At 39.1% G+C, this 16,965-nt stretch overlaps 1 protein-coding gene across 2 annotated transcripts; it reads right to left on the bottom strand.

Moving 5' to 3' along the window:
- Positions 1–1,337: 1,337 nt before the first annotated feature.
- On the bottom strand, positions 1,338–16,360 carry LOC139727741 (uncharacterized). Of its 2 annotated transcripts, none has more exons than XM_071638720.1 (10): positions 16,259–16,360; positions 14,210–14,627; positions 13,056–13,213; positions 12,564–12,695; positions 11,242–11,407; positions 9,395–9,644; positions 8,810–8,957; positions 7,459–7,580; positions 6,464–6,625; positions 1,338–5,860 (listed from the first exon to the last, which is right to left on the bottom strand). In XM_071638720.1, exons 2-10 carry the CDS (start codon positions 14,579–14,581, stop codon positions 5,670–5,672), a joined length of 1,701 nt encoding a protein of 566 aa, XP_071494821.1. In that variant the 5' UTR covers positions 14,582–14,627; positions 16,259–16,360; the 3' UTR covers positions 1,338–5,669. The 2 variants fall into 2 exon arrangements, with proteins under 2 accessions (XP_071494821.1, XP_071494822.1); XM_071638721.1 differs by having other exon boundaries at positions 14,210–14,624; positions 16,259–16,352.
- Between the last annotated feature and the right edge of the window lie 605 nt (positions 16,361–16,965).

Below are 16,965 nucleotides of genomic sequence, written 5' to 3'. Positions count from 1 at the left end.
TTTTTTTTCTTTTTTCTTTTTTGCATGGACCACAACAAACTACAAATACATTGTATCTGCTGGAGACCATGTATGCAAAGAGGTAAAAATATTGAGGCAGGCATGTATAACTTTTGCAGTCAAGAATTCAAATGCTGAATTATTTCATTTACCTATCAAACATGGTGAAAGGAAGGTGGAGTTATTCAGTTTTCTAAGGGGGAGGTTGGGCTGCCAAGTATTTTACAGATCACTTTCATCAATACACAAACATTGAGGCTTACAATGACTCATATTCATTGCTGGGAGCTACAAAATACATACAGTGGTACATGTTAGCAGGTCTGAACTTTCGTGTCAACTGCATTTAGAAACACAAGAAATGCCATTAGAAAATTCGTAAGAATTCACATGAAGGTTATGCTTGAACATCAAAAGGTGATTTGTATACGTGTCACGTTTCCAATAGACATTTGACAGACACACACTGTGCACATAAGTGATTGCACAAAATTTATCAACTGTGAATGCAGTGTTATTCAACAGAAGCAGAAGACATCAAAAGAGACAAATTATGACACGATGCCCTACATTTTGCAAGGCATCCACATGGCTGTTTTTTCCTCAATCACCACTTAAAATAGATACAAAACCAAAACAGCTCAAACTTGTGTAACTAGGGAGGTGTTATACAAGAAGAAACCAAACTCCCGCTTTCGTACCCATGCTCCATACCACAGACAAGTTATGTGTTCTATCACACGTGTGAACAAATTTCTTAGACAAAAGAGCACATCTTTTGTAAATCGCAATAAAACTGTAGTCCCTTCCAATATTTTTGGCTACAAAAAAAGAGCAAAGAGCAGAACACGTCAACAAAAATCACTAATAAAGAATGATAATTGTACTTCTGTAACAGTAAAATGCTACAAAATACCCAGAAATATATATTAGTCAATTACTTAATCTGACTTAATATTCAGCACTAAACTTCGTGAACAAAATTTTGCACAAATAATGTGTGCAAGATAATGTGAACATTTTATGAGATACAGTGCACTCCCGTTATAACGAAATGCTCAAGACCGGCAGTTTTCTTTCGTTGTAACGAAATTTCGTTATAACCGAACAAATACAATATATGACGATAGGGAAACAATTATTCATTTGTCTCGCGAAGAAGATCGTAGAAAGGTGTACAAATGTGTGTTCGCGAGACAAATGAATAATTGTTTCCCTATCGTCATAGTATTCACCGCGATGGTCAACATCTTCACAAAAATACAATATATAACGAAAACAAGGAAGCCATGCATATATGATATTCTGTTTGTTGAATTATCGTCATACACTGGAAAGCTATGTGAACAATAAAACAAATAGTTAAACAATTTCAGATCATTGTATCACAATAATGCAAGTTCCCCTCAGAAACTATGCGTGACACACCAAGCGAACACACAGTGATGTGACGCGTTCGCCCATGCAGAGACGCTGTAAATGCCTTGTTCCGCTACGTATTTTCAAAAGCGATCCACATTTCGTTATAACGGAGCACATTTCTTTTGTTTTTCTTTGTCAGTGGTGCTCGGAAAAGACTTTGTTATAACGAAAATTTCGCTATAATCTTGTTCGTTATAAGCGAATTTAGTACCATAGACTTTAATGGCGATAATTTTGGGACCAGAAGTTTTACTTCGTTATAACGAAATTTCGTTATAACTGTGTTCGTTGTAACGGGAGTGCACTGTACTGATATTCCTTTTTTGGGTCCTGAGGCATTGATAACAAGGAAGATTTTTTTTCAAAATGGAAGGATCTACGCCGTACAATATTACCAACAAGTTCCATACAGGATTTAAACATTTCCATTGGTTTCTTAATTGACTGAGATAGGCATCTGTGATATGATGATTATTCATGTGATTCTTATCTAAATGTGCTTATCGGCACATCCACCTGACAAAAAAGCCTGGTATTTGGCAATATCAAAAGAAAAGGGTCGCTATTGACTATTCTGGTCACCTGGTCTAAACGCAAGTTCATTCTTTGTTTGAACATGAATTCCATAAAGTGTTACATCGGGCAAGCTTATGCATCAAGTAGCTTTGAAAATGAGTGAAGTGCCAAACCAACTGAGAAAAAAAAAATTGCATTTGTACCAGTAGCTGTGTTCAGACGGAGGCAGTTTTGGTCGGAGTAACTTCGGAGGAAGGGTCGGAGGAAGCTTGGTCGGAGTAACTTCGGAGGATAGGTTGGAGTAGTGCCCGTCTGAACAAGGTCGTGGTAACTTCCTCCGATCGGAGGAACTTACCACGACCTCTTCCTCCAAACGAGATACTCCTAAGTTTTCTCAGGAGTATCTCGCTACCACGACTAGCCGGTCGGAGTAAATTGCCCGTGCGGACAAGCCCTCGGAGTATCTATGAACTTACATGCCTTACGACCTAGGTAAAACTTCCTGGGTCAAATCGCAATGTTGACATTTTGCGACTACACGTGCGCGTGTAGTGCAATTCTAACCTCGTCGATCGCGACGAAGAAGCTAGCGCTCATGCAGAAATTTCCGTCAACAAGAATGGAGAAGACAAATGCCACTGGTAAAAAAACAATCGCATGGTCGACGAGCGCGGCGCTACCACTTCCGGAAGTTACACCGACCCTCGCACATAAATTGGTCGGAGTTTCTTCCCACGACCGTCGTGTGGACACAAGGGTCATGGTAAGATATGCTTTAATTTGAACTTTAATTGCCGTGCCATAAATTTTTACTCCAACTAGAAATACGTCTGAACATAGCTTCTGTGTACATGAGCAAATTACAAACTGGCTTATTGGAATAGTGGCTTGGAGCATGGAACATCAAAGCCACTGGAATACTAAGTACAGTACATGTATACAATTGTCATGCTATAAAATCTATGCATAAATCTGCACAAATTGAGAAGAGATTCCACTCCTTCTCTAACACCTCCCTGGTGTAACACACCACCTACCATTAGCAGATTGGCAGCTACAGCTAAAATGCATAACAACCAACACAAATTCTTGTAAGTACAAAATATACAAAAAGAGTGTATAAAATGGCATCTGACTTGCCACAACTGTACAGCTGGCAGTGCAATTCTCCTGAATGCATTAGCCCCATTATTGCTGCAGCCAATGTCATATCCAATTGAACAGTTTACTAACAAATTCAAATGGTACGCATACCTTTTTCAATACAAGGTTGTTCCTGACATACAAAAAGCTTGGCTCTCTAATACACCAGCATGCAATGCATGCACAAACGCATTGAGAATGTACACATGAATGGCATACTGTAGCTTGTCACAGGGTCCTCAGAGGGAAAAAGGTCCATAAAACTGAATACTTGCCTATACCACTGCACAACTAGCAGCACATTCCAGTCACTGTAAGAACTCCTGAAGCATTCACAGCAATGAAACATTTCTCTTGGCAGGTCTGAGCATAAACAGCATATCTGCCACCAAACTATGATTGCACTCATGAAGTCAATTAGATTTTAAACATTATGAACAATGGTTCATCCTCTTGCACCTAAACTGCCTGAAACTACTCTTAACATTTTCACTCACCTGGCCAAAACCACCTTACAAAAATCTCACATGCTTATAGTCACTTTGCACACTTGCAGTGACAACCAGTTAACTCAGTGATGCAAATACAGCTGTCATGAGAACTTGTCGTTGCATGTATGATTAAAGCGTGCACTAGAGAGCAAATGATCACAGTGTGCATTGTTTGCAGTATGTAATGTGCTCAGAACTTTGCAATGGTAAGTACAGCATGTAAAGGTGAAAACTTATTTCATAAGTACACACAAAGGCCATTATTCAAGCATTCTAAAATGAATTTACAATCATTGACATTTTCAAAGTGTAAGACCTCAGAGCCAAGTAAGATTTACCTATGATGTGATCAAGTTAAAAATGATTACATTATAGACTTCTTCCCCAGTGTTCATCAATCCATTTTGTTCTCATATCTCTAATGAATAGATGTTTGTCTAACTGTTCCATGTTACATACTGCAGTTCTTTGGTCTACATTAATTGTGTTGCACACATTGCAAAAAGTAGTTAATGGTAGGTGAGGAAAGCCTCTGGCAAGCACATGGGAATTATTTGTTAAGAAAAATTAATCAATTCATATCAGTTATTTAAATGGGACAATATTGAAGGAAAAGACATACAAGGAGACCCCGATATACCAAGGTCATCTGGACTGCCAAATTTACATTGTTACAACCACTGCCTAATTGTAAACATACTCGAAAAGTGAACACTCATCAATTAGCAAAAAAGGCCTCTTTTGGGCCGTCTGTTCCCTTGCTCTATCTACGTGTATTACAACAAAACTAAACATAGATATGATAACACATGACGAGAAATTGTGGGCTTATAAGGTATGGGGACAGGAGTTAAAAATGATGCCAAAAATTATGTTTTGCCATGAAATGACTACATACTACAAATTTTGTTACTGGAAGTGTGTGTTGAGTTCTGCAAATGAAAGCTTCTAAAATTTCCCTTACATTTCTATGAGTGTATTTGTATCTCAAATTAGGAACTACTGTTCCAAATAAGTATGACATCATGAAACAGAGAGTGACAAGACAATTTAAAAACCTGTTACCATTTATAGCTGCTTGTAATTTTCATGCAGTTTGTCATTTCTCTTGTTGCATAAGAAAATATATCAATGTCAATCAAATGAAATAAAAATAAATGTGCTCTATTATAAGTAATGAATGCTTGTAATGATTATGATTTTTGTCTTGTCATATGAGGAAATTCGTATAAAATCGATGTTCTCTAATCACTAGTAATAAATACACAGATGACACATCAGTATTACAAGGTAAACATGCTTGCTGATATTTTTGATGACATAAAATACACTTGAGCATTTCAAGGATGCCAACATTCAACTTTGTTGAGAAGAGCATTTGTGACTGCCCTATAGCAATTTTGTCTTTCAAATTATGAAATACTCCACCAATCAAACTACACGTATTTCACTCTGTATCATGCATATGCTGATTCTCTTCATAATAATACCAATATGTTCCCCATCCCTCTGGCCACAAACTCACTCACTTATGGCAAAATCAACCACAGAAGTGTTGGAAAGGTTAGAAATATTTAATGATACTGTGTTCTGTTCGTGTTCTTTTCTCTCAGTCATAGAATATTTTACCTCACCCTTTCTCTCTGCTGTCCTTTGTTCCCAAGCCTCATTACAATTTTGACAATAAACTTCATTTCTAGGGAAACTGGCTGTACCAGTACTTTCTTTTATGTATATGAATACACAAACTCCCACATACTTGCACCATTCATTATGAAGATTACTTAATTTTTTTTTTTTTCAAATGTGAAGGTTGCACCTAACAGCTATATGCACCTTGCTGGAATGTTATTCCTTTCTTTTTTTTTCTGCTCTTGGAAAGTGTGACCTTGTACACCATAGATGTATTAGAGGAATATATGGCGATGCAGCTATGTATTTCAGATTGATAATTCAGCTTGGCATCCACACATATTTTGTCAACAATGCAATTACAGGTCCTTTGATACACACATAAATTCATGAAATCAATTGCACCATTAGTATTGACATTTAAAAAAAAAAGCCTGCCTTCTCATTCTCATCAGTCATTGCCACTCATTGCACCCAGCCCTGATGGTTACTCAACGTCACCGGCTGACAGCGCACATTGTAGAAGGGGGAGCAGATCTGTTGGTAGAGGGGCACACGGTGGAATATGCCGATGTTGGCGTAGACAAGCTCAGAGCTGAAGTAATTGAAGAAGGGCCCCTCACAGCAAGAGCACCAGCGCACACTCTCCAGCATTTCTGTGAGGGGCAAGAGTGAAGGACAATTCTTACTGTGTGTCTAGCTGAGAGGGGAAGTATTCACATAAGGCTACAGGAAAGATTAAGCACAATTATTGTTACTTATGCTTTGTTGTTGTTGTTGTCACTTTTATCATTACCGTTATTATCAATAAAAAAATACCTATACAGAAATACTTTAAATAGTGTATCACAGCAGAGACAAAGTATGCTTACATGTAGGTTGATAATGTGTGCCTCTGTTGTTTACTGCTGTTAAAGGCAAGGGAAGATGTCAAATTTGAATACAGCTGTATACACTTTTGAATCTCCATATCAGCATTGTGTTTGGGTTTGATATCATGCTTAGATGCTGAGAACACTTATATCATATCTTTCCAACTGTGCAGTAAGGCAAACAAGCAAGAACAGATAAAACACCTTCAGATGGCACTGCCTGTACTTGATTCTAGAACCTTGTTCTATATTACCTCGTCACTACAACATCAGTACAGCAAAATGACTTCTATTGGCACTAAAATTCAATAGAGTAGAGAATGGTGGCCATATCATATGGAGAAAGGATCTGGAGAATGTCTTGCATTACAGACAAAAATCGTTTACCTGACAGCTTGGTAGGTAGATCTCCTTCTTTCCAACAAACATTGCATCCCACAACGCACCTGGCTGCCAGTTCAAGAAGGGGAGGCACACTCGTCTTTGGCTGAACAGTCATTTGTTGCCGCACAGACTCATCCCATTCACTCAGTAGTTTTTCCTGGCTCACTGAGGGGCACAATGAATATATTACAGCCTAGTTTTTTGGGTGTTATATTCAAAATTACAGAGTGAATGATTGGCCAAGGGTATAATCTATGCTATAATGACCTGGTTTGAACAAGTCTTACAATTACACGTGCATACTGGTGCTACAATGTGTATGGAAAACATTTTGAATGACTTGCCCTTTTAAAATGACCAATCCTCAAAGCCACTTTTCATTTTGATCTTTTCTGCTCTACAACAGCAATGTTCAAATTCATGAAATTTTTCCGTCGCGGTGTTTTTATTGCAACTGATTAACAAATTGCCCTGCATCAACATAAATAAGCACTGAATTGATCAGTGTTTTAGTAGTAGTCATGGTGAGAAAAATCATGGGCGTACATACTCGAGCAGGATTTGAACCTAAGACCTCCTGATCTCCTGACAGGCATCATCTCCACTAGACCACCGAGCTTCCGCCTGACAGCAAGTGTCGGTTCTAATTATTCAAATTCAAGAATATTTAAGTCGAAGTAGGGCAATTTGTCAATGAGTTGCAACAGCAATGTTTTTAATCAACACAACATGTAGAAAAAATGTAGCATCAGATAATTTACTTCTCTTTCTGGTGATTTATTCTTTTCTTGGTCTCTCATACTCACTTCATACTACATTTGTGTGCCTGCAAAGATCCAACTGTAGTACACTGAACAGAACATTACTTTGATCTCATACAGCATAAAACACTTCAACACAACTGACAATCCACAATGCTCCAATGAGTACAGTAAATAATCAGTGTGTCAAAGTTACTCTTTCCTCCTTATCATCAATTAAATTGACAGCACACTTACCACTAAATGTGTAGAGTTGCAGGTAGGAGAGAGAGGCAGGGAAGTATGTGAGTAGGTTGTTCCTGACATGAAGCTCTTTGAGAAGGTGCAGCCTTCCTATCTGGGTTGGCAGAGATGTTAATCTGGAAATAGAATGAGCAAAGACAAAATTTTCTTCAGATCGAGCAAACTCCCCTCTTAATCACACTTAAAGTGATTCTTTACAAGTAATATCAAAATAGCCTTTATCTCAGCTCTGAACTCTTGCTTGGTTGTTGTCATTATTCATTCATTGATGTAAGTCTGTCATTATTCATTCATTGATGGCTATTGCTTCTCACCAGGGGCAAACAATAAGAGAGGGATAGACCTTTCACCAGGTTTGCACCCTGGTCAATATGAGAATTACAGTGGGATATTTTATTTGCATGAGTTGCATATGTCTGTCATACATTTATGTCCTTTCTAGTGGACAGAATGTTTCTGCTTCAACAAAAAACATCACCCAGCTGGACCCACTAGACCAACTTGATTTTGAGATAGACACATCATCAGTGTTTATGTGCATTTTGTGTGTAATGAGTACAGGATTTGCGTCACCCCCTCGACATTTCGCGCAATAATTTTGCAACACAAGAAGACCTCATCATGAGTCTTGACTTTTTCTTTCAAGTTTCTTCACATAAAATTATTCCACTTCTAGATAACCTTGAAATGGTGTACATGCACATACAGGCCTTACTGACTTTTTCTGTGCAAACTATTTTCCATTCGATCACAAACTTCTTTCCTGTTGTGATCTGTAACAATTTGTACTTGTCATCTTGTTTTTGAATTTTTATGTATGATTGTATGTTTTATTTTGTAACACTGGTTGTTTCATGTTGCTTTTTATGATTTGAACTGGACATAGACAAATTGAAGTGACAGGTGTTGTTTTTCACTCTGAACTACCTCATCTACACATCATAAAGAGGGAAAATTCAAATAGCCTTGTTAAGTTGATCTTGACAAGTAAAGAGTAAGAATGATCTATAAATGACACAATGCCTGTGTCCATGCATAATAAAATCTGTTCAGCTACTTTGAAAAGGACTTTATCGAGCAGCTAAAGCTGCACATTCCCATCCGTTGTTAAGGGATTACATAAGGTCATCATCCAGGGTAGATGCTATCCACTGTTAGGTAGTGACATGCAAAATCCTAACGATTCTGATGAGCCCAAAACCCAAATTTCCTATTATTCCTGGAACCTCAGCTACAAAAAAAAAAAAAAAAGAAGAAGACATTTCTGGTTTATGGCACTGGCCACATGTAGTTCTTTTTTACATGACAGATCTTACACTTGCTGGATTTTGTGTCCTGCGGTTACCTATTGTTGGACAGCCAGACTTTGTGGAGAGAGGTGCAGCGTGAGAGTGAGGGAGGGAGAAGTTCCAATTCACAGGAGGATAAGTCCAGCTCTGTTAGACGAACCAGACGACCAAATGCAAGAGGCAGTCTGTGTAGAGGGTTTTCACCTACCAAGGATAAGATACACAAGTTTACATGCTAGTCAATGTCTCTAGGAAAAGATATATATGTTACAGCCACAACTAACAAACAGCAGGATGAAGGCTCTAAATTTGACTGTTCTTCTAATTCCAGACATTTTAACACAGAGAGCAGACATAACTACTCACAGGTGTTACCTTTCACCATACAGCCATAACTCTTCCTCTGTGATCATATCTGTTTTGGGGGAAATTCTTTATGCTGGCAATGCATTCATTTCCAATTCTATAAGTCAGGCACAAAGGAAAAAAGAAGCGAGAAGCATGATGGTTATATGTAATGACTGGTTTGATAGAAATCAATACTATGCTCAGTACAATGCCTATTGTCATCTCGCAAAGGGTGTCACTCATAAACTAAATAGGTTAAGCTGCAGTGTTAGGGGCAAATCCTGGCAGCTTACCTACATACAGCATTGTGAGATTAACAAGATTGCACAGTTCATCTGGTAGAGTAGTCAACAGGTTGGAGTGGGCACACAGTTCCTCTAGGTGGGCAAGCTGACCAATGCTGGGGGTCAGCTCCCGGAGGCGGTTGTTGGTCACATTAAGGACAGTCAGCTGGCCCAGGCATCCAAGAGTGGATGGTAGTTCCTGCAGGTGATTGTTTTTACAGTCCAATTCCTGCAAGCAGCTGAAGTTTCCTATACACTTCTGGAAAGACACAACAGTGACAACAGAATATAGATTATGAAACTTAGAACTTGGAAGGCATACATTGTATGGTTCTATTCTGTGCATCTGCTCAATGTTGCAATTTGATTTGGTTTAAAAAAAAACAACAACAACAACAACAATACTGTAAAAGTGGATATTTTTGCGTGAGTAATTTTTCGCACTTGGCCGGGTATGATGGATTTCGCATGTTTTTAATTCCGCGGAATTAGGAAATTAACTACTAAAACATAAGGCATGCAAAAATATTTGTGTGCTTTTTGATTTTCGCGCTAGCGTCTGAATGCGTAAAATGCGTGAAAATTTCCACGCCGCGAAAATGTCCACTTTTACAGTAATAGTAATAACAATAATGATAATAATAATGAATGCTTCTAGAAGGGAAAACCTACTTAGGCACACAAATGAATCTTGTTTACATCAATTTACCTAATGTAAGGATGATTATGGACTCACAATTAATGAAAAGATTTATATTTGATTAAAGTATATATATGTGACCCTGCATCAAAAAACCAACAAATTGTTGCCAAACATGGATTTTCAATTAAGGGTATGCTCTGAAAGAGCAGACTTTAAGTTTTAAAAGGATGTATAACTCACTACAAATGGACTTTCCTGACTTATCTAAGTAATGAACAGAAAGTACACATCCTGGAAAATATTTACTGAGAAAAAATTCTTTGAAGTTTAGGGTCTATTCAGGTGATCACTAATCTCACCAAGCTGCAAAAACAAACACCATGATGTAAAATTCCCCGGCAACCACAATGATGGGATTATCAGATTAAGCTGCACTTTGGCACACTTTTAAAGTATTCTCTAATCATGACTAATGCTCACTTTCCAAGCAGTAGTATTATCTTTTAAGAAGTTATTGAGTTGAAAGTAAATAGTGTACAAAGGGTTTTAAAGAAATGAGAAGGGTCCTAAATACATACCTAGTCACGCAATTCTGCTGAAACGTGTTGCAAAAAAATTGCTAAAAACACAGTTTCCAATTCGTTTAATGATCCCAAACTTTAGAATCATGAAAACAAAAGGTTGCTCTTTCAGAAGATATAATAAAGTAAAGGTTAACTAGGTGGACCCATTTTACCTGTTTTGGGTCCTCGCCTAAAGTTGGCGCAGGCGACTTTTGTTGATTTTGTGATGCATGGTCACATATAATATTGTACATATAATAATAAAACGAATGGCTAACATGGCCTCTCAAGGACTTGTATTATCTTACACCAGTGCCATGAGACTTGTTGCAAATACATCCTGCAATTTGATCAATCATCATAAAGTAAGCAGCTTGGCAACAACTCACATTCATCACTGTCGGATCAAGCAGCAGGTCTCAAAGACAACATACTTAGGATTGTAGTTATATTACACATGTTCAACAGATAAACACCAGGCTACTACTTCTTCATAAATAGGGTATAAACATAGCCTTCTAAAAACTTTGCTCCTTTGCATTCAGTGCAGCCAAAAGGTGAATAACAAAGGAATATATATCTGTGACTTACAGAAAATTATTTAAAAGAGACATTATACTTCATGCCATGGACAAGAGCATGGATCTTACCGGTAACTCTTCAAGGCAATTGTACTGCAGAAAAAGCTGTTCTAGTCCTCCAAGGAGACCAATTTCTTCTGGGAGTGAGATGAGACGATTGTTGGAAAGATTCAAGACAGTTAGCTGGCGTCCAAGGTAGCCTATGTGTTGAGGGCAGCTACGCAAATTCATGTAGCTGCAGGTTGACAAAACACAAAATAAAAACATCTTAATTTGTAAAGAGTCATGTCATGCAGAATAAGGGATGGCAGTTCATCAGCAGGAAAAACTAGAAATGTTGCTATGGCGACTGGAATGCCTCGCCATATCGCATGGTTCTCCTAATAGGTCTAGAGTATGCCTTGAAAATGTGAGACAACAGTTTCACATAATTGGCAAAAATATTGAAATGACATGTTTGTTACAAACTAGGTTTAATTGGAAGAATGGCTAAATTGTTTCAGAGAGCAAGCATTTGGGAATTTGAGCATTTTCATTCAACCTTGGTCCCTTGCCCTGTAATCCCATGGCCCACAATACTTCAAATAATCACTTAACTGGTAACATCCATTTTCATGACAGTACTTTGAGCTATTTTCAAAATATGAGAAAAATGTGACATTTTAACATTTTCACTTGACCTTCGGCTCCAAGGCCAAAATCTTTCCTTACAGAACCATTGTGCAGTAATGCATTTATTATACCTGAACTGTAGTTTGATTATGGAGAAAAAGTGTAATTTCAGTAGAATTTTAGCATTTTAACCTGACCTTTGACCCTTCATCTTTTACCCCCATAACCCCCAAATTCCAAAGAGAACCATTGTCTGGCAGGATATGCAATCACTGCTTGCCAGCACATCCACCTAACTGCAACAAAGTGTTCATTAAAGCCTTGTATTTGGCAATATCAACAGAAAAGGTTTATAATGCATTCAATGCAAAACAATGAAATGGATGCTTCCCCCCAAGTGTTAATTAACAGACAATTCTGATCACCTGGTCCACACAAGTGCATTCTTTGTTTGAACAATAATTCAAATTGTTACATTGGACAAGCATATGCACTACAGTACCTTGTGTTGAAAATGAGAGAAATGCCGCAACCAAATGAGTAAAAAGAAAGGTTATTTGTACAAATGTGCATATGAGCTAATTATGAAGTCGTTTACAAACACATACTTACATACGAGTATGGGCAGATGGATAGACAGAATGGAAAGATAAAAGATAAAGAATTGACAAACAATCCGAAAATAAAGTGTTTCTAACGCTAAGGTCCTGCCATTGTGGGAAAGGGGGGGGGGGGGGGTAGGGAGAGAGGGTTACACTTGTATAAGCAAAGATAATCACCTCAGGTCGATTTCTGGTGGCTTCTCCTCACAAGCGGTCTCTACCATTGCAAGTGCTGCTGCATCCCCAGTGCCATGGGCAGAGCAGATGGAGGACTTATTGGCCCTGCAACATGCCCCACACTGCTGATAACTGATGAACAGCCAAAAAGAAAGAACAGACTTTTCATCCATCAATATTTCTTTAAAGTTGCTACGAGGAGTTTGGAAAATTACGACTATTCTTTAAATCTATGCAGGTACGTGATGAGGCCAAGGAAATAGTCAGTCTGTTAATGTTTCAAGAAAGGGTGAAAAAGCATGGAAGTATAGTAATCCAATGACATACTACAAAGTGTTGGTGAGTTCTAAACAAGACCAATATTATATTATTACCATCATCTTTCCCTGGATAAGAGCATCACAAAACTCATCAGATGACATCTTGGTGGATCAGGTTACAATAATGGTGGTAAAAATGTGAGTCACTTCCATTCAAAAATATTCTACTGACCTGCACTTCCTCTTGGCGGGCAACAGGCCACAATTCACACAGGACAAAGATGCCTGCGACCTGGGGATCTCTCGGCAAGAGATGATAATATTCCTGCTCCCAGACCTGTGGTTGTCAAATTGCAAGTTGGAGGGTGCATGCTGTTGTCTACTCCGGTTCTGTATGTGGAAAGTATGGAATAACATAATAATGATGGATACATACCAACAAGCCCAAGCAAAACATCACGATTATGAGAGAAAGCTATACATAGTATTTTGTGGCATGCATGAATTCCATTGAGGTACGTAGCTATCAGTAGCTGTCCAAGCAGAAAACCTAGGATCTAGTTCTGTAAGTGATGACATCCGGGGATGTCCACATCACAATGTTCTCTGTGACCTGGATTAGTAACAGCCTTGCCAGAGTTGGCATGTAGCATTATGCTAGGTATCATTTGGCTTTTCCTTTTGCATAATTCTAGCATTTTTGTCACAGAAAGATTTAATCTTTTGATAAGGTTGCTGGTTGTTCCCTCTGCAGTTTTGGACTTATGTATTTATTCATTTAATCTTATCCTTATCCTTATCCTTATCCTTATCCTTATTCTTATTCTTATTCTTATTATCAAGAATCAGTAGGCATTTTGAGTACTGTGATTGATAGCTTTTATTTCTGTTTGTCTGTCAGCCAATTTGTTAAGAGAATTGGCAGCAAAAAATTTAAGGCCTTTACTTTCTTTTTTCAGTGATATATGCCAAAGGGCCACAGTTTCTGATAGCTGTCTCTCAGAGTTGTAACTTTGGATAAAATCTTGGGGGTAGGAAGGAATACTGCCCCTTCATTCATGATTGATTCATTCAATTTTTTAAAGTATTTTGTTGCCATTTCAGTGCATCTACCTGTAACAGATTCAACCAACAGAAATTTCATAATCACGTGACAGGTGCTTTATTTGTGAACACAACACAGTTTCTGGAAAACTCATTGAAGATAAGAACAACATGTAATTAAAAATGAGAAATGGGAAAAGAAAATATGGGATTCCATAAGGAATTCACTCCATCAAGAATCCATTGTCCCGATAAATCCTATTTTCTTTGCTAATTTTTCATCCATCATATTATTTTTGGACAGTTTTCCTTTGTTTGCATTAATTGAAGATATGAACTCACAGCAATCCATTGTTTCGACCTCTTCCCAGAATGAGTGACCGGCGACACACAACCATGTCTATGCTTCTGCCGAAAGTGATCAAATAGGAAGGATCTCCAGGTCCAGTGCGCCTCCTTCCGAGTGGAATGCCCACCACTCTTCTTGCTCACACTTAGTCCTCCATGATCTGTCCAAAGTATCTTCTCTCGGTTGTGCAGCAGCCCACAGATGAGGTAGCATAGGGTAAAGGAGAGAAGTCCCAGCACAAAGATGGCCAGCATGAAGGACTGGACATCATGAGCTGTGAGCAAGATATCAGTCAGGCTCAGGGTGGCATAGTCCAACACAGTGCCAAGGACTGCCCTCATGGAATCAAGTCCCTTGCTTAACATCGCGAGTCATCTTCCTTGCTCTGCCTCCTTGTACCCAGTATGCCTACTGTAAAATTGGCAAATATCACACATGGTAAATAATTTACTGCCACACTGATATCATAGACGGTCATACTCAAAATAGTCAAGAAGTATCAGCAGAGCACTCACCAAATGATTGCAGGACACCCTCTAAATTTAAAGGCAAGCATTGCAATGTATCCCATGTCAATGCCCGATGGTGTATTTTATTTAATCATGAATGATGAATACTTAATTGGTGTTGCAACAGGACATATATGAAGACTGACACTTGATGCTCCAGCACCAGTCAGTATATAAGTTGATTCAAGGTCTAAATTGTGTAGACATTTTCTATGGTGATGCAGTGATCAATTGATTAACATGATTGGTCTCAAGTTAGGATTGTACCCTTGGCATGAAGTTGTACTTGTAGATTAAATTTACTTTCTATGAATTAGAAATTTCTATTTCTAACTTTGTACCGATGTGTTGGCTCAGTGAGTAGAGCGGCTACCCTCACAATCGGGAGGTCGTGGGTTCAAACCCCGGCCGCGTCATACCAAAAGCCGTTAAAAGATGGGAGTTGCTGCTACCTTTGTTTGCCGTTCAACAGTTGAAAAGGTTAGAGCAACGTCGATCTGGCGCTGCTCAGTGGCTGCCGGGCCCACGATCAATTGGGCAAAATGAATTTCCATTCTTGGACAATAAAATTTGGAGTTTATATCCAAAACAATTATTATTTAACTGAATTCTATTTCTACACTAGTAGGGTTGGGGGTACCACATATCGTCACCCTAAGGATCTGTAGCTTGTTTATTCTAAACATTTCACACAAATCCGCCTAATTCTTACCTCAAATATGCCATAAATACTGCAGTTTTGAATGTCGTGACCGTCTCGTTGATTATGAATCTCCGTTTTAAAATAGCGCAATTTTAGTGCGTGCGTTCCGTTTTCTTCGCGCAGCTAAAAAGGGAACCTTGCGATCGGCACCCCCTCCCCTCCATAGGTATACACGTGAATTTCACAGCATAGGTAATACACATGAATTTCACAGGCCATAGGTAATACACGTGAATTTCACAGCCATGCGTCGTTACTGAGCGGATGTGTAATTTTTAGCTTGGTTTGTTTGAGTTTGATTTTCGTTTCTTCGTTTTTATTGTCTTTATAGCTAATGACACTTAATCCCGCGCGTACCTTTTCATTCTATATGCAAACGGCCATGATACACAGGGTGCCGATGGGAAGGTGCCCTGCCGATAGGTGGTGCCCCAACCATACTAACGTTACAGCAGTACAGACTACAGACAAAACAGTCACAGAGCTGTGGACACCTGTGTCTAGCTGCCCATGTATATTAAGTATACAGTGCAGTAAGTGGTGCCCTTTCTCTTGTCCACGCAAGAGACGGCAAGGCAGCTGTGAATTGTGAATGCCGTAGAAGGTCTATAGTGAAGTATAGAAACGTTAGCGTATCTGTTTGGTTCTCCCCCCCACCCCCCCCCCCCCCCCCCCCACCCAGTATTGTTTACACTGCATGAAATTCTACGGGTTGGACTACAGGCAATGAGCACAACCACTAGACTCCACTTTTCTACTGCATACTGGTACTGCTCACTAATGAGAGAATACCGCACATAAATACAATTGTACAAAAGCTAAAATCGTACCGAGCCACCCGTCATTAGTCGGCAAGGATAACGTCCAAGACAAAGATAAATTATTCAATAGGCACTTGGCGAACGAGTAGAACTCAGGATCATGTACACACTACTGAGTATTGCTGACAGCCTGTAAACGCAACATGTACACTAGCTAAATCAGCTGGAAAGTAGTACACATTTCTGAAGACTATTGCCAACTTGAAGAGGACACAACAATGATAATGGTTCACGCTGTGCATTGCGAGGGTCGATACCACCGTGTTTGCAGGTTGTACACGATCAAAATCAAAATTCCAACAAAATTCTGTGAAAGTGGACATTTTTGCGGTGTTGAAATTTTCGCGCATTTTGCGCCACCAGAAGCTAGCGCGAAAATAAAAGCATGCGAACAGTTGGTCTTGATTGCGCGGAATTAAAAACACGCGAAACGCTTCGCACCCCGCCGTGCACGAAAAATTAGTCGCGCGAAAATATCCACTTATACGGTTGTTGATGGAGGATGTGTAAAATGCAGCATCGGCGTAGCCAGGACTTGAGGTGGGGGAGGGGGGGGGGGGGGGGGCGGTTAGCATACAAGGGAGCGAGCGGGGGGGGGGGGGGGGGGACGGTGAGAACTTTTTGCACTTTGATGTTGTAGGTCTAAACGATGAACAGTGCAACTGGATGCATTTTTTCTTTTTGCGTGTTTTATCGACTTGAACAACGGTCCCCAC

The sequence above is a fragment of the Diadema antillarum genome, unplaced genomic scaffold (genome assembly GCF_040938485.1).
Source record: "Diadema antillarum isolate AM-2024a unplaced genomic scaffold, OU_Dant_1.0 seq00000149_RagTag, whole genome shotgun sequence".
In the NCBI taxonomy this organism is placed as follows: Eukaryota; Metazoa; Echinodermata; class Echinoidea; order Diadematoida; family Diadematidae; genus Diadema; species Diadema antillarum.
This window is presented reverse-complemented; position numbering and strand designations above follow the sequence as displayed.

Excerpts from the sequence above, each read along its gene's own strand:
- LOC139727741 (XM_071638720.1), bottom strand. The coding sequence starts at position 14,581 with ATGTTAAGCAAGGGACTTGATTCCATGAGGGCAGTCCTTGGCACTGTG. Across the intron at positions 13,214-14,209 it reads GGTCGAAACAATGGATTGCT|AACCGGAGTAGACAACAGCA; the intron begins GTGAGTTCATAT and ends TTCCACATACAG. Across the intron at positions 12,696-13,055 it reads CCCGCCAAGAGGAAGTGCAG|TTATCAGCAGTGTGGGGCAT; the intron begins GTCAGTAGAATA and ends GCTGTTCATCAG.